The sequence below is a fragment of the Miniopterus schreibersii genome, assembly GCF_964146895.1.
Source record: "Miniopterus schreibersii genome assembly, chromosome: 2".
NCBI lineage: Eukaryota > Metazoa > Chordata > Mammalia > Chiroptera > Miniopteridae > Miniopterus > Miniopterus schreibersii.
The window spans coordinates 161,070,757-161,095,833 of record NC_138102.1 but is presented as its reverse complement, the minus strand read 5'-3'; the positions used below and the strand labels follow the sequence as shown (position 1 = coordinate 161,095,833).

General features: G+C 36.3%; 1 protein-coding gene across 5 annotated transcripts in view; it reads left to right on the top strand.

Moving 5' to 3' along the window:
• PIK3C2G (phosphatidylinositol-4-phosphate 3-kinase catalytic subunit type 2 gamma) overlaps positions 1-25,077 on the top strand; it is a gene marked incomplete at both ends in the record, with an annotated part of 233,519 nt that overhangs the window by 26,424 nt on the left and 182,018 nt on the right. For 4 of the 5 annotated variants that reach the window (XM_081128961.1, XM_081128959.1, XM_081128958.1 and 1 more), the window contains 4 exons: positions 6,123-6,225; positions 10,604-10,674; positions 12,180-12,243; positions 21,197-21,319. In XM_081128961.1, coding sequence (XP_080985087.1) covers positions 6,123-6,225; positions 10,604-10,674; positions 12,180-12,243; positions 21,197-21,319 — 361 coding nt within the window. Of the gene's footprint in view, positions 1-6,122; positions 6,226-10,603; positions 10,675-12,179; positions 12,244-18,206; positions 18,267-21,196; positions 21,320-25,077 lie in introns of all 5 variants that reach the window. The other variant, XM_081128957.1, reaches the window with a different exon arrangement.

Below are 25,077 nucleotides of genomic sequence, written 5' to 3'. Positions count from 1 at the left end.
AGATATGATAGGTGATGATAGATGATAGATAGATAGATGATAGATAGATAGATAGATATAGATAGATGATAGATAGATGATAGATAGATAGATAGATAGATAGATAGATAGATAGATAGATATAGATAGATGATAGATAGATAGATAGATAGATAGATAGATAGATAGATAGATAGATGATAGATAGATGATAGATATAGATGATGATGATGATGATGGATAGATAGATGATAGATAGATAGATAGATAGATAGATAGATAGATAGATAGATAGATGATAGATAGATAGATAGATAGATAGATAGATAGATAGATAGATAGATTGATAGATGATAGATGATAGATAGATGATGATAGATAGATAGATAGATAGATAGATAGATAGATAGATAGATAGATAGATAGATGATAGATATAGATGATGATAGATAGATAGATGATAGATGATAGATGATAGATAGATGATAGATAGATAGATGATAGATAGATAGATAGATGATAGATATAGATGATGATAGATAGATAGATGATAGATAGATGATAGATAGATAGATAGATAGATAGATAGATAGATAGATAGATAGATGATAGATATAGATGATGATAGATAGATAGATGATAGATAGATGATAGATAGATAGATAGATAGATAGATAGATAGATAGATAGATAGATGATAGATAGATAGATAGATAGATAGATAGATAGATAGATGATAGATAGATAGATAGATAGATGATAGATAGATAGATGATAGATAGATGATAGATTAGCTGAAACTGGAAATTAAGAGATAACTGATCCTTCAACAGATCTTTCATCTTATATCAAAGGCCTCCTTTTTTATTTTTTCACTTAATTGTTGACGTGGTTTTTTTTTTTTGTTTTTTTGTTTTTTTAATTGATCCCCTCCACCCCACATCCATCCCACCTCCAGGCTTTCCCCATATCAATGTCTGTGTCCATGGGTTATGCTTATAAACATATAAGTTCTTTGATTAATCTCTCCCCACTCACTCCCCCATCCCCGCCTTCCCTCTGAGATCCCTCAGTCTGTTCCATGCTTCTATGTCTCTGGATCCATTTTGTTCATCCATTTATTTTGTTTATTATATTCCACATATAAGTGAGAGCATGTGGTATTTGTCTTTCTCTGACTGGCTCATTTCACTCAGCATAATACTTTCTAGTTCCCTCCATGCTGTGCCAAAGGATAAAAGGTCCTTCTTTTTTACAGCTGCATAGTATTCCACAGTGTAAATGTGCCACAGCTTTTTTATCCACTCATCTACTGATGGGCACTTGGGCTGTTTCCAGACCTCAGCTATTGTAAATTGTGCTGCTACTAACATAGGGGTGCATAAGTTCTCTGTGATTGATGTTTCGGGTTCCTTAGGATGTATTCCTAGGAGTGGAATCACTGAGTCAAATGGCAGGTCAATTTTTAATTTTTTGAGGAACTTCCATACTGCCTTCCATAGTGGCTGCCCCAGTCTGCATTCCCACCAGCAGTGCCCTAGGGCTCCCCTTTCTCCACACCCTCGCCAGCACATGTCATTTGTTGATTTGTTGATGGCAGCCATTCTGACAGGTGTGAAGTGATACCTCATTGTCATTTTAATTTGTATCTCTCTGATGGTTAGCGATGTTGAGCATTTTTTCATACGTCTCTGTATGTCCTCTTTGGAGAAGTGTCTATTCAGGTCCTTTGCCCATTTTTTAATTGGATTATTTGTCTTCCTTTTTTTAAGTTGTATGAGATCCTTACATATTTTGGATATTAACCCTTTCTCCAATGTGTGGTTGGCAATGCTCCCTTTTCCTTTTGTTGATGGTTTCTTTTACTGTGCAGAAGCTTTTTATTTTGATGCAGGCCCATTTGTTTATTTTCTCCTTAGTTTTTTTTTGCCCTAGGAGATGTCTCTTGTAGACAGCATATATTTGAGTCATGTTTTCTTATCCACTCAGCAGCCACCCTATATGTTTTTATTGGAGCATTTAATCCATTTACATTGAAGGTTATTATTGATAGATACTTATCTACTGCCATTTTGGTTCTTTTTGCCTATGTTTCTCATTCTCTTTATTTCTACTTCTAATTATAGCAGTCCCTTTAACATTTCCTGTAATGCTGGTTTTGTAGTGACAAAATCTTTTAGCTTTTTTTTTTTTTTTTAAATCTGGGAAGCTCTTTATTTAACCATCTATCTTGATTGATGATCTTGCTGGATAGAGTAGTCTTGGTTTCAGATCCTTGTTTTGCATTACCTTGAATACTTCATGCCATTCCCTTCTGGCCTGTAGAGTTTCTGATGCGAAGTCAGACGACAGCCTTATGGGGGCTCCTCTGTAGGTAACAGATTGCTTTTCTCTAGCTTCCTTTAAGATTCTCTCTTTGTCTTGAATTCTTGGCATTTTAATTATGCTGTGTCTGGGCATGGGTCTCTTTGGATTCTTCTTGCTTGGGACTCTCTGTGCCTCCTGAACTTGTGTGACTTTTTCCTTGACCAGGTTAGGGAAGTTTTCTGCCATTATTTCATCAAACAGGTTCTCTAACTCCTGCTTACTTTCAACCTCCTCTGGTACTCCTATGATATGAATATTGTTACATTTCATGCTGTCCCACAGCTCCCTTAGACTGTCCTCCTGTTTTTTAATTGTTTTTTGTTTTTGGGTCCCTGATTAAGTGATTTTTCATACCATCTCCTAACTCACTGATTGGATCCTCAGCTTCCTCTAATCTGCTGTTCACTCCTCCCAATGTATTCTTTATTTCTGCTGTCATTCTTCATTTCTGACTGGTCATTTTTCATAGTTTCCATACCTTTTTTTATGCTGCTGAGCATCTTTACAAGCAGTATCTGAACTCTATATCTCAGAGATTGTTTATCTCCATTTCATTTGGCTCTTTTTCTGGAGACTTCTCTTGTTCTTTCATTTGGGGCTTGTTGTTTGGTCTCCCCATTTTGGCTACTTTTTTGGGTTTGTTTTTAAGTGTTAGGTAGATCTGCTAGGACTCTGTCTTTTTGGAGGGTCTCTGGTACAGGCCAATGTCAGATGCAGTTTGTGATTGGCCCTGAGTACCCTGTTTGGGGCTATCAACAACCCTAGGGTTGCGGTCTCCACTGCTGGGGCTGGGTGTGTTTGCCTGGGACCAAGATGCACACCAAGGTCTGCTTTTCTAAGGCCTGGGTCCCAAAGCAGATCAGGCAAAGATTCAAAGCACTCGGAGGTCTGCCTCTTCCTGCAGACTAATTAATCTGATTCTCTTAATGAGCCTCAGGCTGTAGAAGCTCCACAGGGTGGGGAAGCTGGTTGTTATCAGTCTCTTAAAAAGCCTCAGGCTGCAGAAGCTCCTCTGGGCAGGGTGAGAGGCTTTCCTGCAGGGTGGGGCAATTGCTTCACCCCTCAGGCAAAAGCCAAAAATTCACAGCCCAAGCAAGATGTCTTCCACAGTCTGAGGGAATGAGTAGGCACAGGACTCCAGAGGGGCATCCCCTGACCTCACTCTCCAGAGCCCAGAACCCCAGACTCTTCCCCACACAGCTCCAGTCCACTCCACTCCCCCTCTGCCGGAGCCCAAGGTGAGTGGCTGCATAGGAAATTTTGGCTCTTTAAGAGGGTGCCTGCAGTTCCAGCTGCCTCTCCCTGGCAGACAGAAACCCAGCTATTTTTCACAGCCAGATGTTATGTGGGCACCTCTCTCAGTTCTGGTGATCTGGGCTGGGGATCCCAGCCTGGAGTTTATGCCCCAGAGTCCTCAGTGGGAACCCCCACAGCTGAGATCTCCCTCGGGACCTTCAGCTGCTGCCTGCGGGAGCCCAGCCAGCCCTCTCCTGTCCGCAGTTCCTACCAGTCTCTGTGAGGCCTCCACTTTTCCCCCTTGGTTATGAGGGTGCCTCCAGCTCATATGAAATTGGTTTTCAGGATGGTTTTTCTATGTTTTAGTTGTAAGTACAGATTGGTCCCTGGAAAGTATCAGTGTAGCTTCCACTCAGTCTGCCACCACCTTGGATCTCCCTCAAAGGCCTTCTTTATTCTAATATCAAAACTTTGCTATTGAGAGACTATGTAGATATTTTTAGTTTAAAGATAAAATGTTTTAAGACATATGCCATTTTTTAAATTCCTATCTCTAACTTTTTTGATCAACCAACCTATTACTATTCTTGATTTTATCAGGTAAGTGATAAAAGAATTTGAAACTGTAATTTAAATGATCTTTACTTGGGCAATTATAGGGTAATGTTAGAGAACTGAATAGAATAAGCTCTAAGCTTTATTTGAGGATGTGATATAAATAATTATTAAATTGAGTTTGCAATAATAAGTATTAAGGTATACTTTATTTTAGAAATTAGGTAAGCATGGGGAGATTAAAAATATATTTATCTCTCAGTTCTCCCAATCCTCTAAAGGTAGAGTGACTCAAAGAAGTCTCAATCCCAAAGAATGAAGGAAAATAATTTTAAATACCATATGGTTAATATAAACCTACAATAACATGGCAAAAGTATTGCTATGAGTGGAATAGTTTGAATTTTCTGATTAAGAGGCAAAGTCTCAGAAAATGAGTAAAAAGAAATTTAGCTACAGGCTAGAGACACAGCTAAAAGAATCTCATTTTTAACAGAAATATATGTGTGTGCTTAGCTATTTCTTTCAGCTTACAAAAAAAAAAAAAAAGGTGCCATAAACTGTTGCTAATTGTTATTCTTAAAAAAGAGAAAGAGAATTTTTCTTATTTGTTTTGTTTTGTCCAGTTTAGTATAATTCAAATTTTTCTGAGAGAATATGTTCCTATAATGTAACTTTTTTAAAAAGAGAAAAATTACAGGAAAAAAATCCTTCTAAAATCTAATAATTACCCGATATCTGAAAATTATGCAGTCCCTACCATACATACACACACACACAAATGGAAATGGGGCATGGAACATGTGTAAACTTTTACCATTTGGGCAAGTGGATAGGTATTGGGCTTTCTTAAAAAAAAAAAAAATAGTAATTGCCAAAATAAAAACATTTATAGAGAATTTAATAGATATCAACAATAACGTTTATTTTTCTGACATTGTTGGAAATAGGTGGTCCCAAATACAGGGTGTCCCAAAAAACATAACACACCCTTTGAATAATTATAAAGGCAGTGTTTATTAAAGTACATTTTATAATTGAGCTATCTATCCGCTGTTAAAATGTGTAAACATTTTTTGAGACTGTATTTAGTGAATTTTCCAAATAAATGAATATATCACCTTTAGGGCCCTAAAATTTTAATATATTTTCCCCTGATAGCCTTCATATATTTAACTGAAATTCTTAAGCAAAGTATACATTAACACAATTGGTCCTTTTTAATGATTCAGAATTACTAGAGAGATCAAAATTCAAAGCTATAGAACACATAGTAAAGTAAAAGCCTTTCATTGAAAAGAATAGGAATCAAACATACATTGTAAATCAATCATTCAAGGCGCTCATCAATTAATCTGTGATGAGCAAATATTTACACGTATTTACACAGAGAGAGAAGCAAGCAGAGAGAGAGAGAGAAAGAAAAAAGGAACACATACTACACCATTAGAAACTTCTGAAATATGAAGGGATATTTTTTCTGTTTAACTGCTTGGCAATCCTCTGATGTAGACATTAATACCCCAACTCTAAAGAGGAAAATATTGAGTTTCAGATAGTTTAATGGACCTGCATATGGTTACGGAGCTCGTCCATCTGTCTCTAAAGCCCACGGCGCTTCCACCTCACCACTCTGCTGCTCTGGTCCCCTGGCCCCCACATCCACTTCGCGGCATCGATTAGATCATCTGAAAGCATGCTGTCCCCAGTTTTGAGATGGCTGGGCCAAGCCAACGTTGAATATGTAAAATATCCTTTTTTATAATTTATTATAACCACTCTAAAGGGCATCTAATCATTTTCTAACAATGCCTTTTAAGATAATTGTAACATCGTGTCATTTTAAAATGAATATGAAACATACATAACACTAAGAGTACTTCTCAAAATAAGCTCCAAAAATATAAGGAAATGAAATCAGAGAGGAAAACAAATCCTTGTAGGTGTTATGGGAGGAAATGATTGTTCATTTTTTTGTCCTTCAGTGATTACTCTTTGGGGAGCCACAAAATATTTCAGAAAGATAAACCTGTTATTCAACTTCATCTGCAGAAAAATAGGGAAGCTCTGGGAAAATTATCTCGAAAGGTAAGACCTTCTTTCTGTTGGTTTTAATGTGCAAACTGATCATTTTAAGGACAATATTCCCATCTTTATGAATTGTTACCAATTTCTAATTACATAATTTAATGAATATATGTTCATTTGAGTATATTTATTAAAACATAATGAAATATTTACCTATATGCCTGTTAACAATTTGAACTAAAGCAATTGCATGAACACTTTACTACAACCTGAGTGTAATAACAAATGAATGGATCTATTGGAAAAACCACTTATGAAAAACTTATTAAGGTTATCATTTCAAACCATCAATGAATCCACTAGAAAGTTAATGTAATAAAAAATGTGAAAGGGAAATCATTGAAGGGAGAGAAGAAACATAACTTGTTCTACTTGAAGACTGTTTATGTCTTTGTCAACACAGTTTAAATCAGGACATATTAATATTCATAATATATAATAAAACTACCTACCTAGAAAGAAATTACTGTGCTTTAGTGACATAGTTTCATTCTGTTAGATATTAGTTTTATTTCTTGTGAGGTCTTGAGTTACTTCAAACCCAAAATGCACAGTATGCAGTGAACTTTGATAATGTTGGCAGTTTTTATCTGTAGAATATTCCAATTACCTACTTTAAGCAAAAATCCCAGCACCCTGTCATTTACATCAAATAACAGATTTCCAGTGCATTACTCTTTTTTTTCCTAGTTGGAGGTGTTTCATCATGAAAAGTGTCAGATGGTACATTAGGTTGCAATATATCTATGTGCAATATAACATAATGAGGCCAAAAGAGAGTTGTTTAGCCAGTGTTGACAGCTCCAGGGCTCTGCATCTGAAATCTCTACAAAGAAACATTATAAAGTACAACTAATCCCCTCAATATGAATAAACCTGAAAGTTTTCACAGTCTCCTCAACGTTGACAAAAACGCTGAAATCATCATGTTTCATTTCAACACCGAGGAAGAGAGAAAATATATGATTTTAAGTTCTACTCTTGTTTAGAAGTTGCATGTTGCTAAAAAAAAGTTATCCCATTGGTAAAAATTCACAGATCACTAACATTTCAGTTACCTGTAAATTGAGGTTTATTCTTAAATCCATATAATTCCATATATTTTATGTCTGGATTTGAACATTTTTATTGCATTGAGTCTTTACGATAATTCTATGTGGTAAATACTATTAAAAATAAGGAAATGAATCACAGGGAGCTCCATGACTTTCCCCAGATCATGTTCATAAAACTGGTGAGCAGAGGAGCATGGACTGAGCCCAGTCAATGAGTCTTCATAGCCCATATCTTACGCTAGCAACTTACTCAGGAGTTTTAGATGTGAGTTTCAGAACAATCGGTCAAAATTCTAGCTTTATATATATTTTTCTTTGTCTTATTTTGTTTTCCACATCTATACACACATACCCCAACGTCTGGGGCATAATAGGTGTTCAGTGATAATTGTATTAAGTGCCAGGCACTGTTATCAGTGCTTTACATGTATCAATTCACAATTGCTCAAGAGCAAAAATAAATAAATAATAAATAAATAAATAAATATAAATAAATAAATACAATTACTCTTATTTTCCTTTTTTAAATAAAAGTACTTTAAAAGATTGTTTGAATCGCTCAGTGTCTTGCAGCTAGTAAATAAGGGAGATGAGACTGGAGTAAAGCTGGTCTGGTCACAGAGCTCACTGTATCTTAATGACAGCCAATCAAGCACCTCTGAGTTTTCATCACCACTGTTATACCCAGGGAGAAGCATCTAGGCATTTCTGGATTTAAAGCTATAGTTGTCAAGAAACGTCTGCTCTTCACGCTGTCATTTGGATCATAGTGGGAATTAAGTCACATGGTTCTTTTTGTATGCATCAAGGCTCAACTCATGAATCATTACTTCCTACAATGAATATGGAGGACTAGTGGTGGTAATTATATTTATATATAAATCCTAGAGCATATAGGTTTAGCTCTGACCATAAGAAATAAGGAGTGTTAAATTTAGTAATTTGCCATCATGTTTAAAAGTAGAGATTCTGGATTCGCGCTGCCAAATTCAAATGTCTGCTCTTGGACATATTATTAAGTTCTCTGCACCTGAGCTTTTTCTCATTTAGAAATGTGAATAATTATAGTACTTAACCTGATACGGTTAGTATAGGAGCTCTATTAGGAAAGATAAATGAAGAGCTTAAATCAGTTCCTGCACTTAGTCAGGTCTATATAAGTATTAGTTATTGATTTCATAAAATTAGGGTATTAGGCTATATGATATTTTAGTCTTTTTCTATTAAACTATATGATAAGGAAACCATGAATGTTCTCCTTTCATTCTGTTTTCAAAGCACTGTCAAAATTCACTGTAATTTTCATAATTGTAGGTGTAAGGAAAAAATTATTAAAAAAATTTTCTCTCTAGTAAAACAACATAAACTTGGCTTGATAATATTCTTTTATATTATGTTAAGAATACAATGATTATTATCATTCTATTCATTGTATTGACAGTATTGCCTTTCAGTAGATATTTCAGAATTCTAAAAGGCATTGCAAAGCTCAATTCATCCCAGATGCCTTTCTTTTTTAAACTTGCTTGTATCATAATAAATTTGGGAATTTAACTCTTATTCCATGAGATTATTTATAAAACAGGTTGACAGTCTTTAGAAATCATTCTAGATTTCCAAATTTCAAAACCCCCATCTTGATGTGATGTGAATGATTGTCTTTTCTAAAAAAAAAAAAGTGTTCTCCCTCTATCTTCTTAATTTTGATCAAAAGCATTGCCAGCATTGTAGATATTAATAATAAATTCAAGATTCCTTTCTAGCTCAAGGAAATATTCACAGAACATTTACAGCAAAATATTTTTGTGTGAAAAAAAAAAATGCTTTAGCTTTTTCCTTAAGGTGAAGGTATGGCCTTCAGCTTTGGAGGAAAGTAAAGTACATGATATATATTCCATGGACAACTGCTCAAAAATTTCCTCCAGCTTTTTGAGATGCTTTAAATAAAAATGTTTTCTTCTAAGTTACAATATTACAAAGGTCAACTCCTTCCTCCAAAAAAGTGTCTCGCGAAGGCAAGTAAAGTGTGTTAGAAAATGAATGTTACTATGGTATACAAAAATATGCAAATAAGTCATGTTATTTATATGCTTGCTTTGGTTTTAACTTCTGAAAGAATTCAAGTACCAAATATTACAGTTCAGATCTTACTATCTCTTTTTTGGCTCCAGTTTTCACTGTTTATTTTTCTTCTCTTCTTACTGTCCTTTCCATGCCTAAAGTTTAGCATTTCCTATTGCAGGGGGGAAAATGTCTTACCACTATCACACTTTCAAATTTAGTCATCCCACTGACTCTAGATGTAAATTCCTAGAGAGAAAGCCTCATATTTTCAGGTCCCTTAGCATTTCTACAAAGTGTTTCTTTTTAATAGCATGCTCTCAATGTATTGTGTTCTAGTGATGACCTGATTCTATGTAACTTAGCTTCCTCTCCTTCTTCCCAAAACAACCCTATATAAAAATTAATTTACCTTTGACCTTAAGCCATATAAAGGTTTTCCTTCTGTCAGAAACTCTAATAGGAAGTTTTTAAAAATAGATTGTGTGTGCATTGACATATAAGATTGCATGCACCGCAGCACTGAGGGACTCCCTCCGCTCCTAAGCTTAGCGCCACCGTGCGGTGAAACGGTGCAGTGGCGATGGCGTCCGTTGCATTCTCTGCAGACTTGCGCAGGGTTTGCAAGAGCTGACCAAGGAGTCACGGTGCGACCCTGAGAGCCGCACATGGGTCAGAGGACTGTTGTTTTACGATGAGTAGTTCCTGCTCATCTTGGGAGAATGATCATAATCATTGATCACTGATAACTCCTGGGATCTATACCTATCAGTAGTGTAAATCATTAGCACATTTTAATATTCATGAAATGGAAGTTCTCTTAACCAGCTTGGCAGCAAGATGTGAAGTTGAAAATGAAGGGATTCATTCTGTGTCTGTGTCCAGCCTGGCAAGCTGTCAGGTCTTAACACCCCCATGGCGCCTGTGGCCTAAATGCAAAGAAAATGCACACGTGTGTACGAGGTGTCTGAAAATGGCCTTCCGCCCAGGAGAAATTGTTTGACCTTGGTGACTTCAGGATGTCCTTCAACTGTCCTTGGGGGTTTATCTTCAACTAAAGCTCAGCTCTCGGTTTTACTTTGGTAGAGATTGCTTATACAGTTAAGGAGAGTCTTGTAAGGTCTTTAAAACAAAGTATTAGGATGATGAATGAGGGTTATCAATGAGGTGAATTAAATGCCAGCAGGAAGTTCCAGACCTATTTTTATCCAGCACTCATTCCTGTTCACTCTATAAATATTAATATATTCTGCTGTCTACAGCATGAAGATGACCACAGTCAGTTTTTTCTGAACCAACTTCTTGAATTTATGCATATTTGGAAAATATCCAGGTAAGACATTTTCTTTCTATTCCAAGACTACCTTCAGACTGAGTTCTCAAGTGCTAAATCACACTATTTCTCAGGTGACTGTAAAAAAGTCCTGTCACTAGTACCTTGGAAGCTATTGTATTTTAATAGATACCTCCTTTTGGCAAATTCTGTTAATAATTATCTATTCCTCACAGCTATTCGATACATTTGAAGAGCTGCTAACACCTTCCAGAACAATCTAACATTCATTTTAAAATATCTCTGCTGCCGGTTATTACATTTTCAAATGTTTTTTTTCCTCATTGATTTTTGTGAATTTGAGTTTGCATGTATCACTAAGCTCTCTCTATAACTACATTTTCATACTTTGAAAGTCACTGTTTCATGCTTTAAACTCCTGTCTGGAAATCTCTGAAAATACTTAGTATATCATAAACAGAAGAGTGTAGGTTCAAATTGGAAAACTCAAGTCACGGCAAATGAACATACCCGAATCGATTTCGATATCTAAGTGTGTGCATGTATTATCTGAAAAATAAGACCTAACTGTGAAGCTAAGTTGGGAGAAGATACCAGTGGTACAGTACAGGTTTATCTGCAATGAATGTTGTTCTAAGTTGAATGAGCAAATAATGGGGTGCGGGAGGCATAGGTATTAAACCTCTTAAAAAAAGCCTGATGTAAAAAGAAGTTAAAATTGTTTTTCGTAACTATCACTTCATGGAGCTCTTATACATTTTGCATACATTATCTCATCTAATTCTGAAGTTCTGGAACTTGAACCTACTTAACTGGCCTAAGATCACTTAGTTCATTTGTGACAGGACTGAAATCAGTTCTGCCTGAAATTTGCAAAGGCCATCTTCTTTATTAAGTTATTCTGTCTTCCAGTGTGTGCCTCTCCTTTTTCTGCCAAAATATTCAGCCTCATACCATATAATCATAGAATGAGTAGGATCAGAGAGGACTTTTGACAGGTGTCCTGTGAGGCCCGTGGCACAGCCTCCTTAGTCACCTGAGTTGAGTTCTCCAGGTATGTCCTTTGTGTAGGTGTGTGCCCTTCTGTTGGAGTTGAGCCTTGATTGCTGTTGGCATGTCAGTGGAAGGGGTTGACCCTCAAGCTGATTGGTTGTGAAGACTGGCTGTGACTACAGTGAAGGAGCTGTTGTGCAGGGGTTGACCCTACAGAGCAGGATTCACTGTAACAGGGCTCTGGTACGGGTGTGTCAATTCTGCCCTAGGGGTGTGTCATTTATTGAGGTAGTTGGGTGTTGCTCAGGTGCGGTCTGAAGCTGGCCACGAGGTATGTTGGTTCTGGGGCCTCTTTGGAGAAGCTCTGGTGTTGGCTAAGGTCAACCATTGCCTGCATTCTGGAGTCACTTGTTATGGGCTACAAAATGATCTGCAGTAATCCTTTTAAAAGCTAGTTTGCTATAGAATCATGGACAAAGAGAACTTGTGATAAATTTGCTAAAGTTAACATGTTTTAAGACCAATTTTAAGCAAACTTTTTTTCTTTCCAGACAGTGTCTCTCAACAATAATAAAAAAGTATGACTCCTACCTGAAGCACCTATTGAAAACCCAGGTATTAACTTTTTTTAAACTCACCTATCAATTCAATAAGCATTTATTAAGCATCTACTCTTTCTCTAAAACTTTGCAAGTTTCTTACATGAAGATGAATAAAGCAGAGTGTCTACACTTGAGTGGCTTTCATTCTATCATGACAAACAGACAAGTAAATAGATGTGTTTAATGAACTGTCATAGGTCCTGTGAAAGATCTATGTGTATACAGGACACATGAAAGGGGTTTATCAATTTTACTTATTTAATCTGAATGCTGAAAAATGAATATGCCAGGCAGAGAAAGAGCATGGTGATGAAAGGTAGGAAGTAGGGATAACTTTCAGCAAAGAAAAACAGGAACAAAAGCAGTTAGGAAACAACCTGGTGTGATTAGGAAATAGTATGAAATTTGTAATGACTACAATTAAGGTTCAAGGTGAGAGCCTGGAAAGAGACCAGATGAAAGGGACAAATGGGAACCAAGTTATGTAGGATCTTCAGAACATATTATTGATCATTTAAATATTTTCCAATTTATCAGGTAATGGTATGGAGCCAATTTGCAGAGCAGTAGAATGACAGATGAGTGGTTGGAGGGGCTTTTGATTAACCCAAAGAGATGATGAAGGTGTTGACAAAGCTCTACTATAGGGATGGATAAGAGGGAACAGATTCATAACAGATGAAAATGTGTAATTTACATGATTTGGTGAAAGACTATGAATGACAGAAGAACAGGTTGTCTAAAATACCTCCAGATTCCTGGCTATTGACTGACTGCACCTAGACGTCGATTCACTAAAATGGTGAGGAGAGAAGTTAGCTTGGCGTGGGAAAATAGGGATTCACTCCAAGACTCCTGAGATATGGTCACCAAATGAGCATCCAAGTTGTGATCACCCTTAGGCAGATCATTTCTTATAGCTTGTTCTTCCAGGGAAGGGTTAATCTTCCACAGACAAAACACCATATGATTATAGAAAATTGTATAAAAGAATGATTTTAAAACAAGTGAGGACTACTTTTTCCATTAAATAATTTGACTCCTGATATATATAAAAGGACATAGATCCTAAGTAACTATTGCTAATATTAATGAACAGTAAAAGATTCTAAAAATAATAAATTTGTTTCTTGATATAGATACCAAATTCATGTGTGAATTCCATGTAAATATTTAAAGACACGGTGATGACAAATACAGGGCTGATATTCCTTCCTCAAGTATAATCTTCTCACTCTAATTCCATTTTCCTTTTTTGAGCCTGGCCTGAAGCGGGAATTTTAAAATGTGAAATGTGAAAATAATTCAAAATTAAATCACATTAAGTCTCATGAATGTGTCATAATTAGTACTTCCGTCAGCTTGCTTCCTCACCTTTGTGACAGTCATCCTTTCTAGTGTAGAATTTGAAATTTACCAAGACCCAGGACAGGTTAAGACTTCATTCCTAGATCATTTATGTATCTTGACTACATGCAGATATATTTTTGAGGTTATGGTAGGCTACTTATAGATGAATTTTAATTATCTAAATGTCAAACATCTGTTCTATTCATGCATCATAGACATCTTTACACACACACACACACACACACACACACACACACAAACCATACACACACAAGTTGTTGAGAATCTGTTAACAGTTCTTATTTTCCAAATACAGACGTTTGATCGCATTACTCATATATGAAGAATCCAATATTTCCACTTTGAAAGAAAGCATTGACTTTTGCAAATTTTTAAAATATGACTTACAAGTTGGCAAAACATCAAAGAAATGCTGTCTTTGTATTATCACTGGCAAATAGTTACCCTCCTCCACATCTGAATTATTTTGTAAGTAGGCCACAGCGCCTGAGATCTTCCAGATGAACTCCATGTGAAAAGATGAGCTTTTTAAATGAGATTCTGAAGCAGAATCAATAGTAAATATCTGAGAAGTGAGGACAGACTATGATATTATCAATTCACAATTTTGCACTTTCTATTTATTTGACAAGTGAATTAAGGAGCATTTCATCAATGTCGACAACAGTATCAAGTTGAAAAAGAACATGTGTTTATATTTCCCAAGCTTATATTATTACAATAGCTTGAAAAATTAACAAATATACAGGCTGAATAAGTATGACATTAATATTACTGAATTTCAATGTAGATAGTTTAAGTTTCCAAATATTTTCTATCTTCAGCAATGGTTACTTAACATATTTTTTAAACTTGATTTATTTCAGATTGGGCATCTTGAAAGAATGTTTCCCTAACATATTACTTACTGCACATTACTGAACTATTTAGTCTCTAGAATCAAGGGAAATGGAAGTCAGAACATGTTCTGAAGTTGAAGAGACAGCATATTCACATAAATAACATACACAGAGAAGTATTTATACAGAGCAAAGCAGAATAAAACCAGATTTCAATCTAGGTGAATGAACCTCTAATGCAAAGTTGCTTCTCCCTAGTAGCCTCTAATATATGTTCTCCAAAATTTTTATTAAAATGTCAATTAGGGTTTTTAGAGAAAGAAATTCCTATCACTGATGACAAACTTATACTAGAATTTAGTAACTGGTGAACTAACTGTAAACTAGAGGGATCTTGATTGAGAAAAATCTATTCATGCTTCAAAATGTGGTTTGGCTTCACAAAATATCTATCTGGTCTGAAAAGAGCTAAAACCCTCCAAACCCCTTACCATCCAGCCCATGACTCAGAGATTATATCAACTAGACAACCAGAAGAATATAGGGCAGGAGGAAGGCAGAATATTACTTAACTCACACTTTTCCCTTCCCAAGACCCAAATACAACTGTATTCAGTCTCTGTGCAGAGGCTGAAAATTCCATATATTAGAAAGAAAGGGAGTGCCTAGGGATCTTATATATTAGCTTTTTGAGGACAGAAGCTCTTGTAGTAACAAGCAGATCTATAGTTGGATATTCAAAAGTTCCAATTTGAAACAGAATTTAAACAGAGAGCCCAGCCAGTGTGGCTCAGAGGTTGAATACTGACCTAGGATCCAGGAGATCTTGTTTCGATTCCGGGTCAGGGCACATGCCAGGGTTGCGGGCTCCATCCCCAGTAGGGGGCGTGCAGGAGGCAGCCGATCAATGACTCTCATCATTGATGTTTCTCTCTCCGTCTGCCTTCCTCTCTCTGAAATCAGTAAAAACATTTTTTAAAATAAATAATAAACAAACAAACAGAATGACTATAAGGACAGAATTTAGGAGCAGAGATTCCAAAGTCAGATAGATGTATATGCCAACCCTCTGCCAACTATGGAAGTTTTTATTTATCCTTCCTAGAGTTCATATTATGCATCACTAAAGTTAATAAAATGAAATATAGTATAATGATATTTTTAAAATTAATGAAACGGTGGTTGTCATGTGCTTAATACAATATAGTGTCTGGAATATAAAAAGTGTTCAAGGAAAGGTAAGTACAATGTTACTTTATTGCTATTAGAGTTACTGTTTTTTAACACTTTACAGAGGACTGTATAGGATCCAGAAGAAAAATGTCACAAAACTGATTTGCATTAGCAATAGCATATAAGAACAGGTAAAAAAGGGAGCAAAAAAAAAAAAATCATTTAAAAATTGGATAAAATTAATGGGTGACTAGGGTCAGTTGTAAAGCCACAAAAGGAGAAGTCAAGGGGAAGAGATAAAGTCGAGTCCCGAGGAAAATAAAACACAGCTGCAGAATTGGAACCTATCTCAGCAGCAAGCGAGGGCAGGCTGAAATTACTAAAAGTCGGACCTATTATGTATTGAACACTCCTGGACTTGAAGAAAAAGAAAAATGTGAAGGGGAAAGTGACTCTTCAACGAGGCAGGTGGTCACTAGCCGGCGCCGTTCGGATTCCTAGTGAGAAAGGCAGTGTCCAAGGGCTTCGGCCAAGGGGTGCATGGTCCGACGTTCCACTGGGAATCTGTGCACTGGGCTATGTAATACCTGGGGGACGTCTACTAAGAGATACAAATTGAAAAAGAATAGTGAAGAAGGCATTCATGCTAAACAGTAAGTTTAGGAACAAAATCTTGCCAGAACCGTAGGATCTGCCTGCGGGCCCCTTCAAGACCTTTTTTCCTCCATGTAAGAGTTCTCCTTTGCTGACAAGTATTTTGTAGCTTTTCTTTACTGTTTCGCACCAAAGTGGGCATCCGTCAGCAATATCATGTTTAGGTTTCCTTTGAATGTCCACCCGAATGGAATCAAACCGCCATATGTGCTTTTGAGCCACGTGTCTTGTCGCTCAGTGTCGTTCTTGAGATGCCTTCGCCTTGCCCCACGTGGTTTTGATTTGCATAGCACTCAATCAGAGAGTGAACTTCATTTTATGTAGTCTATTATTTATGTACATTTGAACAAATATCAAGGGTTCTTCTAGGATATATATCTGAGGTCTTAGAAGGTGAGGGGACTGGAGGTTGTGAGCTTTCTTTGTGTTTTGTCGTTGCTTTCATTATCAGCAGGGCACGCCACGCTTCCCATTCCTCCAGGGGCGAGCTACTATTTCCTGAATTCGCAGTGGAGCCTGTGATACCAGGGTGTTGTTTTTCTCCATGTACCTGCTTATTTATTTATTTATTATTTACATTTATTGGGGTGACACTGATTTGCTGCCAACAGTCCCTGTTTGTCTGTGCCTCGGTGCTTTTGTCTCTCCCCCAGCGTACCTTTTCTTGTTTATTACTATTAAAAGTAGACTCATTTTTTTTGTAGTAAGGTAAAGGGAGTTTTTTGTTGTAAGGACCAACCACAGCCCGAGGCAGACTGTGTTCTCAAGCCTCAAGACGGGAACTTCACGAGAAGCCCTGCCCCTCCACATGTGCCTTTCCTTTGCAGCGTGTGCAGGGGAGTTTTCCACACTGCTTCCCAGTGGTACCTGACCTCTGATTAGCATCAGGTAGGATCCAGAACTCAAGACAGAGTCTCCTGCCCCTTCCAGGAGCAGAAGGTTTTTATTTCTACTTCTCTTTCATCAGCAAAGGATCTTGAGCTACGTCTATCTCTTCCCCAGAGGCAAACCGCTTTTCTTTCTCTTCCCCTCCCCTCAAAGCAAGATTTTCTTTGCCTGGGATCAGGGTGACAGAGGGTGTGCTGACCCTCCCCGGGTCATCATCTTCCTGGGACCATCAACCGGCAGCTTAAGGCTTTTGCTTCTAAGAGGGCCTTTCACAGAAGTAGGCAGGGGCTTGTGCCTGTCCCACAGACACAAATACATGCCTACAAACCTGCACCACTGCGTGGGCCTTCCTTTTCCTGCGCTGCCTTCAATATTTCCCCTGAATAACCGGTAGGTGTCCGTGGAAAAGAGCTTCCAGATGGAATGTAAACTCCTTGAATTCCCAAGTAACTCAAATTGACATGCTAGCTCATACCTAGCTTTTAAAAATTTGTTAACATTTTAGCTGGTTTGTTTTTCCCCTGTTGTATAGTTGCCACCTCTTTGTCCTGTGCTCTGCCAAACGTCAAAGGCCGTGCGCCCCATCCCTCCTTGAAGCAGCCTATTGCTCTCTGGATTGCAGTATACTTGGTTACCTGGTAACCTCAAGTCTCTAATGTGGTCAGAAAAAATAGCAATTTTGTGTATTATCTGCCTTTTTTCATTGTTACAGTGGGACCAAAGTTGAATATTTTAGGCTGACATGGAACTCCAAAGACTATTTTTAATATTTCAGAAACAAGCAGTTTATAACAGCACCAACTATTAAACCTGGAAAGAAAGTAGTTCTAAGTTCTCAATTTGTCTCCAAACTTGTTAATTGAATTAGATAATTTTCAGTATGTAAATATAAATAGAAATTCATTAAGGTTTATGTAAAACCTTGAAAATGGTAAGCGATTACATGGCTATTTAAACAGATCTTACTTTGGTCTTCATCACAGCTAAATGAAGGGGGGGGGCGAGGAAACTTTATGCTGCTTTGTTTTATTTTGTTTTCTTTTGTCTCTAGAAAGATGCAGAGGAGAAAAGTTTGCCACCAATCTTCTCCAGTGTTCCAAACACTTTTAAGGTAAGCTTAGTATCTAAAGCATTGGAATGCTACTCCTTCATAGTCTATGGTACATCAAATATTTCCTAAGATAAGCTTGGAACCTAGCACACAAAATAATATCACAGCACAATTATCAGTTTTCATTAACCCATAAAATCACAATTCTCTGGCACAATTTTTAGCCTAAATTCTTGATATGGGTGGTAAAAATTAATACAGCTACACATAACACAGTTACTCAGGTAATCATCTTCCTCACTCAAGGCCCCTGGGTAGAGAAAGACTTCCTTGAAAGTTCTCTTGGTCAGTAACCATTGTTTTTCTTCTTCCACTTTTTCCAGGTGACAAACTATTCAGTGTCAGGGGTTTATTTCAAGACCACAGCTCCAGCTCTGAACCTTCCCCTACCTATACCAACTAGTTTAGATCTAAAATTTCAGCACTTGTCCTATTGTGAGCAGCAAGACCAATCTCTAAGCCTACATCTAGTTTGACCATTTCCCCCAGGCCAGGCCACTGAAACATCAATGTCCAAGCTGCTACTCTGGCCTTAAGTTCTTTCTTTAAATTTCTCTCACCCAGAGATTTATCTATCTTTGCTTTGGGCTAAGCTTTACATTCACATGTTTCCTTATAGTTCACCTAGCATTTATATGACCGTGCTTGTGTGTGTGCGTGTGTGTATGTGTGTTTCTCAGTACAGCAGTTGCTAGAGCTAGAACCCCCATTGCATTTCCACGTATCTGAAGGCTGTGTCTACTTGGTTGTCCCCTTGGGAGCTCAAGCCCTGTGTATCAAAACTATATGCCTAACAATCCCACCAAAAAAATTATCATTCTGCCTGTGTGTTCTGCCATAATGAATGGCACCCTATCCTCTTGGTTTTCCAAATATGAAGTTTTGCTATCATTTAAATCTAACCCTTCTGTTGTTCCTCACATCCAATTAATCACCAAGTTAATTCTACTATTTCAATATTTCACTTAACATATTCTATCAGTCTTAGTGATATGTGAATATAATGAATATGAGATTTATCTTTCAGAATTTTTTGAAGATTAAATGAGATAAATAGATCAGATAAGAAGCACTGCAAGACTAGAGTAAGAGATGAAGTAAATTAGCTACCAAGTGACACAAGTCAACCCACCATTTGCATTTCAATTCATAATATTTTATAGATTTCCACAAATTCACGTCACATACATATTCAGAAGGTATAAATGAAAACTAAACTTAGTACCTAATATGTACCATTCTCACAGCTTTTAATTTTCATTTTCTTAGTTATCTGGGGCAGAGTCAGGATTTAAACACATAACCTGACTGCAAGACAGAAATTCCAGTACACTATCTGAATGAGCATATTAACTGTATATTAACTGTGGGTTGCTCTCCTTTGTGAAAATCCAATTTGTCAAGCTCAGTCTCAAAGGTAGTACCCCAACCTAAGCTTCAGTTCAGATTATATGCATGGAAAATGTGGTGGGATTCTTAACTTTCTAGTTATGGAGAGTATATGTCTTTCAATAATCAATGTAATAATGAAGTAGATCTTCTGGCCATGCCACAATGTTGGTTCACAGTGAGGTCTCACATGAATAAAACAGCTGACTTTTTTCGTGTGAATGACTTATACATTTGACTTCCCTAAGTTATAATTGAGTGGTTGTATTTTCTTAATCTGCGAAAGACAAAATATATCCCAATTAAATTACATCTTCTCACATTATGCTCATTAACAGAGTGTGTTAACATTTTTGGGATTCCGATTGTATTGGTCACAGTATTAATTCACTATTCTTCCTAGGTTTTTGCCATCCATTTACAGTGTTTATAAAATCATATGTAAGGGATACTGGCAACATATTTAAAAAATTGTTTTTTCACAAAAGAGACAAAATGGCATTTCTTTAATATAATGCCCATTTCATGTCTGTGTTTTGTAATGTTTTGCTAAGAAAATGACCTAGACTGAGGAGAGTTAAAATCTCTTTGGGGTTGCGAATCCATCTATGTGGAAAAAAAAGGAAAAATATTTTCCCACCTTTTTTGATTAAACTCGTCTAATCCTCCATTAAAATGGCCGTGATGTTGGTGCCGGAGCTGACATGTTTTGAAAAGCCACCATCGTTAATGACATGGATGGAGTTCATAAAAATACACAGAGCGAAAGGGATTGGCACAGAATTAAAGAAGAAAGATATTTCTCAACATACTTACTGATAATACACGGAAAAGAATACGATCAAAATAGAACAGTTTTTAAAAAAATGAAAGTTAATTTAAGAGCATGTGAAAAATGAGAAATAAAAAGACTAATGGAAAGTTCTTAAAACGGTGAGCATGAACCTGTGCATAACCGTCTAAAGGGCAGCCGGTAAGTTTGATGTTAAGAAGGGCCGGTCACCGCTGGAGGCCGCATTTGCCATCAGCCATTTCTTTGGAAACATCAGTTGCTTCGAGGACGGTCCATTCAAATGGTTACCAAACACTCCTAGGCCAGGCCTCACTGCGAAGCTGCATTTTCATGGTTTTTGCCTCCTGTTCAGGGCTCACAGAAACAGGCGCATCCTGGAACTTTCCATGGGGCGGCTGTCATTTGCCTTGTTTTCAAAGTATTTTGCAGAAACCAGATGCACTGTCCCTCTCCTTCCTTTCCTCCTCATTACCCCCTCTTCCTCTCTCCCATTTTATGTCAGATAATGTTAAATTAGAGTTGGAACTGATACATACAATCTTAATAGTCCTACTTTTGAGCATTTGCTCAGTGCACACTGTAGCTCAGGCCATGGGATAAGCAGTCTTGAAAAATCTTCTCTGTACATAGGAGCAAACAACCACATTTTATTCCATTTCCTCTTCATGAAAAGAGAAGTAGTGTAAAGATAAATCAGTGTCCTATCAATTTCAATAAACTGTAAGATATAAATTCTTTTCATCTACAGCAAAACGTGGAAAATATTATTGAAGAAGTTAAAAATATATGCAGTGTTCTGGGATGTGTGGAGACCAAGCAAATTACAGATGCTGTAAATGAACTAAATCTAAGTCTTCAGAGAAAATCAGAGGTAAATATACTAATTTATTACACAGCAATTATTTTAAATCTGAATTCAATAATTAATTAAGGAGAGTGAAAGACTGAACTGCTATATATGTGTTTCTGTGTGTGTGTACATATATATTTCAATCATTTAGGGACCATCAAAACGACTCTATTATACAAAGGGATTATATAAATTAAAAGGAAATTTCTTACACCTTTGAAGTTTGTAACAACAATATAACTTCCAAGTGAGACTGAAATCAATCCTGCAACCCACTTAGATGAATATGCTTATGTAATAATATTCACAGGCCAGCGTTTGCATAGGCTGTTAATGGCCCTCATGTGCACCAGTACTTGCAGGCGTGAGTGTCCATGATGGCATGGTCACACATATATGTAGAAGAGGTCGGTTTGTGGCATCTTTTGCTGAATTTGCAATGCACACTACCTCCATGATCCAATATCCTGCAATAATTTCTTGGGTTGTTGGTTTTTTAGTTTAAAATAATGAGTATTATGTGATTTCTTTTTTTCAGCTCAGAAATCTGATGTGGGTGTGATTATTGCCTAAGAAAAAGAATAGGTCAGTTTTATTATTAGTTTATCGAGGGCTTAAGCAGAAAAATATGATGATTAGGATGATCATGATAATAGAAATAATAACAAGTACTGGATAGTACATTGCAATAATAAAATCGTTTCACTAATATATTACTTAAGTTTTATTTTATTTCAATTCTTCCTCACAGCAATGCTACAGAGTAGATATTTTAATGTTTGTTTCATTATTAAAATCTGATGCTTACACTGCTTGTATAGAGTATTAATAGGGATGCCCACCCAGACCTCTATACACATTCCAGCGTGCAGGAGACTTCGTAAGAGAGAGTTACCTGCATCCTTACTTACATGTGAAAGAACACCACAGATTATGTTACATTATGTATGCCAACCTTGAACTTTCAAAAATGGATTTAGAAAGTGGACAATTATATCAATATATAAATAAGTGTGCTTATTGTTTCAAATAGGGGACTATGAAACTTTCTATGTTTTATTTTAATTAGAACATTTTTGTGATTAGCTAGTAATAATGAATATAGAAATTTAAATACCGTATTTGCATACATGAACAGGGACAGTGATTACTCTGAGGAGCAATGGAGCCTCATCACCATAAGATTTTCAAGATAAACATTTATTGAAAGCTAAAAACACAAAGTAATGAAGAAATCAAAATGTAAACAATATAGTCAATAAATCCCAAAATTCAATGTCTGAGATAGACATGTGTTTACTTCCTTAAATGTTTCTTAGTGGGGAAATACCTACTCTTACACTTTCCAGTTATAGAAGGAAATGAAATAACTCTGTAGCCTCCAAAATTGTTTTTGTGTGTAGATATTAAGATCTATGGTTCTCACAAATGATAACAAGGTAAGAAATCTGATGTGAGCACATCTAATCTGATTATATTTTTCTATTCTGTGTCAGAGTGGGAAGATTATACTATAGTCTTCAAAAGCCTATCGCGAATATGTTTTGAAAATAATATTTGTATAAATTCAAAAACTTAGGAATTATATAATGTTAAGAAGAACCTTCTAATAGCTGAGGTTAAGTCAGGATAACGGTAGTGAGAATTTACTTTCAAAAAGCAATTCGTTTCCCTTAGGTTATCACATATTGGAGACATTACAAACACCTAAAATACAAAGAGCTTAGGGTTATGCAAACATGATTTGAATTCAAGATCTACCACTTTCTGGTTGAATATCCTTTGGAAAATTCATTCACCTACCTGATTTTTACTTTTAATCATCTCTAAAACAGAAAAATAAAACAGAATTTGTAGAGTTCTTGTGAGTATTAAAAATAGTGTTAATAATTTTTTATATGTGTTATCTAAGTATTAGAAATAATATTAATAATTAATGTAAAACATTAATAATAACCCAGAAGATAGTATCTTGAATGAGAGTCATTATTATTACTGGAGGTAATGGGGATGGTGCTGGTGGTAGTTTTTTAGAATCTTCCCCAGGTGGCCAAGATGGTGTTAATTCACACAAGCACCACTTATGTCCCCATTATCTCAGGGTCGTTGATTATAGCCAGCCTTGTGACAAATGTGAACATTTGCCCAAGGAGGAGACCAGATGCACAAATGTGAACATGTGCCTTTTGCTAAGACCACTTGGTCGTTCATCCATTTTTATGTCCAGCCCTCAGTAAATCAGCTGAAACAAACAACTGAGCAAAGAATGAAGAAAATCTAATTTTAGCACGAAGCATTTCAAATGACCTTAAAGTATTACTAGATAAAAAGCTTTGCCTTTAAAACATTCATTTTCTGAAACTCCTAAAAGAATACAAAAGACAATTTTCTCTGAAATATCAAACTTTCAATATATCTGAAGCCCAGAGTATCCTTCAAGGAGAAGTTGAGTGTTTCCTAGGAAAGCAATAAACAATTATAATTCTCCAGGAAAGCTCATACTCGCATTTCACATTTCTTATATACTTATGAGCACTAAATGCTATGTGATGATTCACACAAAGAAACGAAGAGCCGACAATTATCAGTTTTATTTCAGCCATGTCAGTGACCAAAATCGACAGTCCAGTACCCCTAATAAACAGTCTATTTACCTTGAGCACACATTAAAAGTTTGCTTATTCCACATCACCTTCACTCAGATTTTTTTGTTCATCTCTTGTTCCATTCTACCTTAACTATGAGCCCACCTACACAGGAATGTTGGCACAAATATTAAGCACATTTTACAGAATTTGTGCATTAACCAAGTGCAGTTAACAATGCCAAAGTAGTTCAGTCTATCCGCCCACCACGAACCAAGATTAAAGAAATACTGAGACAGATGAGTCTTCTGCCAACTAAGTCAAACCTGAGAAGCTTTCCTTCCTCGTGGCTGCACTTTTTGGTCAACTTGTAATAGACTATTTTCCGCCCCACAGAAGTAATTAGGTATTTATTAAATGTAAGTTTTGGCAAGATGAAGAATCACATCACAAATGCAGTTGTATTCATGCTCCCACCCAGCACTGGAAACAATTTTCCATCCTTCAAAATTATATTCCAGAAGCCCACATAATATATTTTCATGAAATGCTCATACAATAAATGAACCATAAAGTGGAAAATATGGTCTTACACATTGTTCTGTGGGTGGATGTCATGGTGATTTTAAAACACAAGTTTTACTTATGCATAAATTGAATTCTAGTTAAGTCAGGCTGACATCTTCAGGAGTCTCACACACATGGATGGGGTAAAGGTCTTGTATGGACCTATTAAGACTAGTGGTTGAAACTATGCTCAGATGAAATATTTTACCCAAGAGAAATGCTTTTGAAAAGGTTCACAGGAATAATGCATTTAAGTGAGAAGTTATATGTAAATTTATTTACATTTTAAACATGATAAAACTGTTTTCTCTCTAAAGGATTACTGTAGCAAGCTTCTTGTTATAGGAAAACAATTATTTCCTAATTTACTTGTTTGAGAAATTGGGCTTTTCATTAATTGAATTTACTTAAAAGCAAACTCGTCAAAGCAAAATTTTAAAAATTTTAGTGTCATTTAAAATAGACCTTATTAAAAACTGAATTCGCTTTTAGAATGAATTTGATTTTATTGAATCTGTTAATTACCTTATATAGTTTCCATGATAATGAAATTATAACCAGCAAATCCTAAACAACTAAAGTAATCTAGGCCTCCAACAAAAATAACATAAACAAACCAATAAACAG